Source organism: Crassostrea angulata, chromosome 10 (genome assembly GCF_025612915.1).
Source record: "Crassostrea angulata isolate pt1a10 chromosome 10, ASM2561291v2, whole genome shotgun sequence".
Classification (NCBI taxonomy): domain Eukaryota; kingdom Metazoa; phylum Mollusca; class Bivalvia; order Ostreida; family Ostreidae; genus Magallana; species Magallana angulata.
The window spans coordinates 1,822,784-1,830,915 of record NC_069120.1 but is presented as its reverse complement, the minus strand read 5'-3'; the positions used below and the strand labels follow the sequence as shown (position 1 = coordinate 1,830,915).

The 8,132-nt window shown below is 38.9% G+C and overlaps 2 protein-coding genes across 2 annotated transcripts in view; one reads left to right on the top strand and one right to left on the bottom strand.

Annotated features, from left to right (window-relative positions):
- Positions 1 to 3,288: 3,288 nt before the first annotated feature.
- Positions 3,289 to 5,096, top strand: LOC128166413 (uncharacterized). Its single transcript, XM_052831565.1, has 2 exons — positions 3,289 to 4,276; positions 4,529 to 5,096. The coding sequence occupies exons 1-2, from the start codon at positions 3,299 to 3,301 to the stop codon at positions 4,958 to 4,960; spliced, it is 1,410 nt and encodes a 469-aa protein (XP_052687525.1). The 5' UTR covers positions 3,289 to 3,298; the 3' UTR covers positions 4,961 to 5,096.
- A 1,211-nt stretch (positions 5,097 to 6,307) lies between these two features.
- LOC128166412 (succinyl-CoA:3-ketoacid coenzyme A transferase 1, mitochondrial-like) overlaps positions 6,308 to 8,132 on the bottom strand; it is a 68,390-nt gene continuing 66,565 nt past the window's right edge. The window contains exons 14-15 of the mRNA XM_052831564.1: positions 7,753 to 7,854; positions 6,308 to 7,278 (exon numbers count right to left, since the gene is read on the bottom strand). Coding sequence (XP_052687524.1) covers positions 7,237 to 7,278; positions 7,753 to 7,854 — 144 coding nt within the window. The 3' untranslated portion in view covers positions 6,308 to 7,236. The remainder of the gene's footprint in view (positions 7,279 to 7,752; positions 7,855 to 8,132) is intronic.

The following is an 8,132-nucleotide window of genomic DNA, read 5'->3' as shown; positions in this document are numbered from 1 at the left end:
TTTAGAATTAGCTACATTAACTTACGAATGATGTCTTATAAAATTTCAAAAGCTACATCAAATCAAAACTTGGACTCAAAGAGCTGGGCGGTCGTAGTCATTTTTAGACAAAACTTATCTCCTGGAAAAGGAGAGTTCTGTATAAAGACGTTGGAAAATGTACTAAAATTTTATAATGATCTCTAGTATTTGTTAGATCTGATGGATTATTTCATTGGTCATCCAGACGTCTTAGGTTAATTAACTCTCGATCAGTTTATTGTCTTGGGACCGGACTGACCCTGATCTGAAAATTTCCTTCACTTGTTCATCCCTCTCATTTTCAACGATCCATGCAAAAGGATATGGAATGATAGGTAAAACCTTACTATCGTGGCATTAATAAAGAAAAAGAGCATTGTTTCTGTCGGATGGACATGAGACCCGCATCGAGTCTGTCGAGTTATGGACATAAGATCTGTATCGAGAGATATAAGACCCGTATCTAATCTGTCTAGTTATGGACATAAGATATGTATCGAGACTATCGAGTTATGGATATAAGACCCGTATCGATTCTGTCGAGTTATGGACATAAGACCCGTATCGAATCTGTCGAGTTATGGACATAAGACCCGTATCGAGTCTGTCGAGTTATGGACATAAGATCTGTATCGAGTCTGTCGAGTTATGGACATAAGACCCGTATCGAGTCTATCGAGTTATGGACATAAGACCCGTACCGAGTCTGTCAAGTTATGGACATAAGACCCGTATCTAATATGTCGAGTTATGGATATAAGATCCATATCGAGTCTCACGAGTTATGGACATAAGACCCGTATCGAGTCTATCGAGTTATGGATATAAGATCCATATCGAGTCTCACGAGTTATGGACATAAGACCCGTATCGAGTCTATCGAGTTATGGATATAAAATCCATATCGAGTCTCACGAGTTATGGACATAAGACCCGTATCTAATATGTCGAGTTATGGATATAAGATCCATATAGAGTCTCACGAGTTATGGACATAAGACCCGTATCGAGTCTGTCGAGTTATGGACATTAGACCCGTATCGAGTCTATCGAGTTATGGATATAAGATCCGTATCGAGTCTCACGAGTTATGGACATAAGACCCGTATCGAGTCTGTCGAGTTATGGACATAAGAACCTATCGAGTCTGTCGAGTTATGGAAATAAGATCTGTATCGAGTCTATCGAGTTATGGAAATAAGATCTCTATCGAGTTATGGACATAAGACCCGTATCGAGTCTGTCGAGTTATTGACACAAGATCTGTATCGAGTCTATCGAGTTATAGACATAAGATGTGTATCGAGCTCGTCTGTCGAGTAATGGACTTAGATCTGTATCGAAACTGTCGAGTTATGGAGTATGGACATAAGATCTGTATTGAGTCTGTCGAGTTTGTCTCGAATAATTTGGTGTTATTGATCTCTATCAAAAAATATGCATTGCATTTAAAATACTCGGCTTATAGTCGATACGACCGAATTAATTTGAGTATGGACCAGCATATTAAGCAGCTAATTTCGGCGCTGCTTTAAAGGTTTTAAATGTTTCATAAAAGACCAACGCTAAGTTAACACATTGTGAAATCAATTTTATACATCAACGTTTATTGCAGGCATCGGCTTCTTTATATAGAAATGTACTTTCCTATCATGTTATATGCGAGCATCATTCAGTCATTCATTCAAAAGTTACTCTCTCTCTCTCTCTCTCTCTCTCTCTCTCTCTTATAACCACTCTGAATGAAGATATGTTCCTTTGGTGGCAAGAAATATAATCTACTGCTTCGTTTCGACCGGTGCCATTCGATATCTTGCTAGCTGTTCTAGTATCATCTAGTCCCTAATAAAGCCATGACGATACCATTACGTGTAATTCTCAAAACGAAACCTGTGATCAAGTTATAAATATTCTTTTCGTTACAAACTACTTTAAATTCCAACGGACCCTGAAAAATGAAATTGGATCCTAATGTCAAACCGGGTATAGATACAATGTTATCCGAACGCACCTCATATATTATAACTCTTGTGTCTTCGTGTCATGATAAAGTTGTAAATTTCAACCGAAGAATAGGTCAGTACATCATGAATCCTGTATCTTCCTGTGGATTGACTGACAAAAGAAACGTGTATGAACGTCAGGGGTAATGAACATGCGAACAGCCCCGTTGGCTGATCAAGCAGGAAGGGTATTGGTTGGGGGTGAGAGGCGCACCTGTCGCCTATAGACGGTGTTACCTGTCGCTGTTATAGGTACGCTTACACCTGTGTTACATATTTTTATCCGTGCTAGGGATAAATCCACGAAATCCGTGATCGTTACCCGGGATTGTGCGGTAGGGACCGGCGTCGCTACCCCCGGGGAGTTCGTGACCCGACGGTCTGGTGTAGGAGACCTTTCATTGATAAATCAGCTGACGGTAGGTTGTCTTATCGCCAAGTATATCTACAGGGCGAGCTCTCCAGTCGGTATCATGACTTAAGACAGTACCGCAAGAAAAGAATATTGATCGAAAACAAATCATTGGTACATGTATTCCGGGTGATTTATTGTGGTTACATGTTTAAATTTTAGTCGGATATTTCAATTTCTTGGCCTTTCATCTCTGATTATGTCCAATTCCTGGCCCGATTTGCTCTACAAGTTGACAAGAAACGGGAAAGTGGAAAAGGCAGCAATTGTGGACCAGCATGGTCACGTGATCGTGTCAAGCCGCGGCTTCAACGTCACCAAGGAAGACCTTAACAGCGTTCGAAGCGCCTTCTATGGTTGTCACAGTACCCTCATGAAAGTCAAAGTTCACGGACAGTTATACACCTGTTTCAGACACAGCACCCCTACCGACACAGTGGTTGGACAGGCAGGGGACGACATCCTGGTCATCCACAGGACCGAGGGGCTGAGCGTGGTGGGGCTAGGGCACGCAGGGACCCCCGGCTCGTGCTTGTTTGAAATCACAAAATTCGCGGCCGAAATTCAGGAAAAACGGAAGAACTCGCGTTTTAAATAGAACACCAGATATTTGACCCAAGGCAATCGTGTTATGCTAAATATGTGAATAATTCTGCGTGGTTCGTCATAACATGTTAAGGATATAGACTGTTTACATCTGTCTTTACTCCAGTCAGAAACATTGAATAAGTTCTGATTTAAAAATCCGTTCCACGATCGTCATGTTTTGTTGGTGACTGTATACTAGTTCGTGTGACGACCCCTGCACTACAGCTGTATTGAGTATAATGAACTGAAAGTTCACGATGTTATCAGTTAAATAATGATGTCAACGAGACATGCACCAGGTGAAATGGAAATCAGCTGTAGAAAGAAGACAAGTCGCAAAGATTATGAAATATTTGGAGACATTTCTTACGAAACTCTTGAGAAAACTTCACACAAGACCGTCTTCGACCTTTACCTTCCTCGATCTCGCGGAGGCGCGGATCTAACCCCTCGCCCATCGCAACCGGTCGCGGTGTTTGTCCACGGCGGGGGATGGCGCCGTGGAGACAAGGATACGTGGAGACATTTCGTGTTTCAAGACGTTAATTTTCTGGCAGCGTTCTTTTACTGGTGCTACGGTCTGTACGGGAACGTGGGAAAAGAGTTTGCCAGGAGGGGGATACCGTGCATTGTAACGTCGTACCCTCTCACAAAACTGAAAACGCCATGGCTGTTGTTGGAAATGGCGACGTCATATTTTGGCTCTGTGATATTTTGTGGTATTTTGTTATTCATGATTTTCATTTCGGTGTTTGTGATAGATTTTTTGACAGGTCTGATTTTTATAACTGTTTTCCCCAGACAACGATTCAGCATTACCGTGTCAGACGTTCTGACAGTTTACCTCGTTTTTGTGAATCTAGTCACTCTTTTCGTCATTTCAATACAGAGATCTAAACATGGACTCCAAACACACCACGTGATCGCTCTCTGGGCCGTTCTTCTCGGGCATCTTTTCGCAGTAATACTACTCGAACACTCTTTACTGAGCCTGTGGATGTTTAGTTTTTTAACTGTTCAGGGAACTCTGCTACAATTAAATCTAAGATCTGAAGACTATACACATGATGACCAGCTAACGGCATTATCAAAGTGCATCAAAAAAGTAGTCGATATAGGACAGGAAACGCGTTACTATGACTACAACTCCCTGTTCCTGATCGGGCACTCGGCGGGCGGCCATCTTTGTTCACTCATCGCTCTCCGCCCCGACGTGCTGGCTAGTGCTGGCGTGGAGTCTACTTCTATTAAGGTATGATTCACATGCGAATAGTAGGGGTGAAATTCAACTTTTATTAAATTTTACTTTAAGTACTAGTATATTACTACGTGATTTTTATTCAAGAATTTCATTGAATATAGCGATGTGCACAGCAATATTTTTACGCGCATTGTAACGGTCAGTTGCAATTTTGTAGAAATGTTTATGCAACTGGTGATTGTAAGGTATAATAGCAAGGATACACTAGAAATGGCATTGAGAATGTTTTCCCCACTTTTTCAGGGTGTAGTGGCGATCTCAGCGGTCCTACAGGTGGAGAAGCTCAACACCCCCGCCCTCCGCCCCCTCTACCTCCACCCCACGTTTGGCAAGGACCCGGATGACTGGTCGTCTGCTTGTCCAATGAGTCGTCTGCAGAACAAAGAGTATTCAGACCTCCCCAACTTTCTAGTCATTACAGCCGAGAAGGACTGGCATCTCCACCACGAGGCCGCCATGTTTGCTGAGGAGCTCGGGGGTCGGGATGCTCACCGGGGGAGTGTGGTGTTCCCCCGGACCACCCATCTATCGATTATTTGTAACTTTGACAGGGAATGTGAAGTCCTTAACACCAGCGTGGCTAACCAGTGCGTCCAGTTCATACAGCAAACGTATGACGCAGAGCAAACGAGTACAACTTGTGCTTTACAGAGGAATAGGGGGAATGTCACGTGATTATCAGCATTTTTTAACGGAAAGATGTTTGGTTGACAATTCTTTAATTGTGTTGTGTTTAATGTGTTGTCTTATTTTGTTATATCATTTTGTCTGTTAATTAATCATTGTAAAAATATAATTTATACTATATAAATCATACCTTAATTTAAACTATACATAATCTATAGCTCTATCCTATAGGAGTGTACCGGTATACCTGACCCAGACATCATTATCTAGGACAATACTATTGAGGATGAATGTTATCAAAATCAAACACAGGTCTATTAAGGTGTACATGCACGACCTAACTGGAGCAACTACGTGTATAGGCTGCGACCTACATCGATAAGACTTTGGTTCGACACCCGTATTCAACATTTATCAAATAATTTAAATATTAAGAAATCAACTAAAATCAAGGTACAAAAAATGTACCCGTCCAATATTTGTACAAAGTTACGGATTTTTTAGATCATTTAATATTTGTTATTTTATAAGATATTGGCGCTTCTGATTGGTCGAAAAATTTCTTCGATACCTGCATCAATAAAAAAAATTTCCGGATCTACTTTTCTCAACTGTTCTGATTTAACACTAATCATAGAATGGTAATTTCTAAAATAAACACTGTCAACAAAATATAATGTTGTGTCTGTTTAATGGTCAGCAAACAAAAGACATCTTTATAAAAATATAAAAGTAAAAGTTCAACCTTCAAAAATAAAACAATACACCTTTATTTATTTCACTAAATGAAAAACTAAGCGTCTTCTCCCGATTTCGTCTGCTTGAGATCAACGACCAACATTTACGGCGAGGCTGGCTGTTCCAATTCCAGGAATAATTATAACGAGTAGGTATATATATATACTTACACGGTAACACTAACGATACTAAGGTTGGTCAGTTGGTCCATTTTAGAACCTATGATATGATGTCCCAAAACTAGCTTTCAATAATCTTTCTTTTCTATATTGTTTTAAGTATACAGACATAGAATACAGTAAAAATTTTGTAAGTTTTACAGTAAAAGAGTTTCATATCTAAAAATGTCGAAAGAGATACAAAAACAGTTGTTTCGGCGAGCAATGTGGGCCCTGGGCCTCTCATTAGTAATGAGCAAATTCACTGCTGCCCTGCCCTAAAGGTAAGGGTTAAACCATGTAGTCATCGTAACACCAGCATTAACATGGACTGTGCCACATCGCAATAACAATGGTTATCATGGGCTGTTTCACATAACCATTGCAATGTCAATGGTAAATGTTTGATTGTTAAAAGTGAAATAAATAACTTCCTATAAGGTCTAAGAAGACCTGATACTCATGCAGGGCCTTTTTTTGATACAATGAAAAATGAATATTAAAACTATCACATTTTATTCAGAAACAAAACAATATTTCAGGTTTAAATCAATGTCTTCTACAAGTGTTGCATAAAGTTTTACAGGTATTTTGCAACAATATTTTTCCACAAAATTCTTTTGATACAATTATTTCATGCAATCGCCCACATGTGAACTATGATTCTTTATAACCCAAATTTTTTGTTTTAGAATCTGATTAAAAAAATATTTGATATGATTTCATATCATGTGTCAGCAATTTTATCGTTAATTTGGAACTTTTAAAGGCTATAAAAATATGATTCAAAAATAAATATCTGTAAAGTGTTATAAAACACAAGAGCCACACAATAAATATGTAGACTTTACCAATATCAAACATTATTTTAATATAAATTGTGTTGTAAATCTGCTTCACACAACGACATTGAGTGCAAAATAGAAAAGTAAATACAAAGTAAGAGTACAATACTGGTTGTAAGATGGAAACAGATATGTTTATGCTGTTATACATGATTTCATGGATTTTCATTAATGCCCTGCAGTGAAAAATAGATTTCCCTTCATAAAATAAAAAAACAGTTGCTCCAGTAAATACTGGTAAATACACATAACTTATTTGACATCAGGTTGTATCAGCTATGCTAGGCAGTGTTGGATCTTTCTCTGGAATTCAGTGTGAACTGAACAGCATTGTTATAATGCAAGGGAAGGAAGGCTGTTCCAAGACCCATCACAGAAAGTTGTTCCAAGTACTCCCAGAGGATTGTCTCAGATCTGATGAAATGTGTGTTTCTGACAGTGTCTAGTCACTGTATACCCTTCACAGTCTAGACACATCACTATGGTCCTATACGTGTCACTGTGTTATCCTCCACTGCAAGGCGATCAGTTTATAACAGACACACAAACATGACAATATGAGCAGTGAGTTATCTCCCTTCCTCTATGATTTAATCTGTCCCATTGGTTTCACCTCGGGTGCCACCTGGAAAACAAAATGACGATGGATTATTCAACATTTCTGATAAATTCTAACAATCGATCTTTTACATGTAGAATAGGAAAAAAGACCTTTACACATGGTCCAACATATGATTCTTTATTTCCTTTTTTTCAGTCGAACCTTCCAGTCAGTTTGCTTAGTAAGCCTTAATAATTTATGGTACATTTTGTATATTTGATTGGCAATATAACAAGGTACTTTCACATTCAAAGTTATGATTGTGTCATAGAGTAAACCAAATATTACACACATCATGTTGATTCGGAAAGTGTCTGATTGAGAATTGACCCGCAATGATTAATTTTCACTGCAGAAAGCAGAAATAACACTAGTCCAGGCCAATAGTCACACATGCAGAATTTGGTGGATATTTATCTCTGGCCTTTAATTCTTTGTTTACATAGTTTGACAGTTGATATCTCGAGTTGAGAGAATTTGATGCTGTTACATTCATACCACAAATTCACAGCTGGTGGCTCCAACAATGCTTGGAATATCCTCCGTCTCCGCAATCTCTGTAAGGACGAGTCCCTTTTCTTTGTCCACCTCAAACACACACTATAACACAGAAAGGGGAGAGGGTTAGTGACCGAGAACTGAGAACATTCAAAACGGACACACAAACCTGCTCCACATCTGTAGGCAACAAAGTTATCACTCCATTTCCAATTACACAGTCACTCATTTAATCATTATTTATACATAGAAAACTTGCTCAGGAATGAAAATAAAATTCTGAAGAAAATGAATTCTAACAGATTTGTAAATTTTCAATGATGATTAATAAATGCATTATAAATTGACTTTAAAAAATCTGTAATACATTATTCATATTA

Bases quoted from the DNA above. Each gene is read 5' to 3' on its own strand.
- LOC128166413 (XM_052831565.1), top strand. From the start codon at position 3,299: ATGATGTCAACGAGACATGCACCAGGTGAAATGGAAATCAGCTGTAGA. The intron at 4,277-4,528 runs GTATGATTCACA...CCACTTTTTCAG, and splicing joins TGGAGTCTACTTCTATTAAG to GGTGTAGTGGCGATCTCAGC.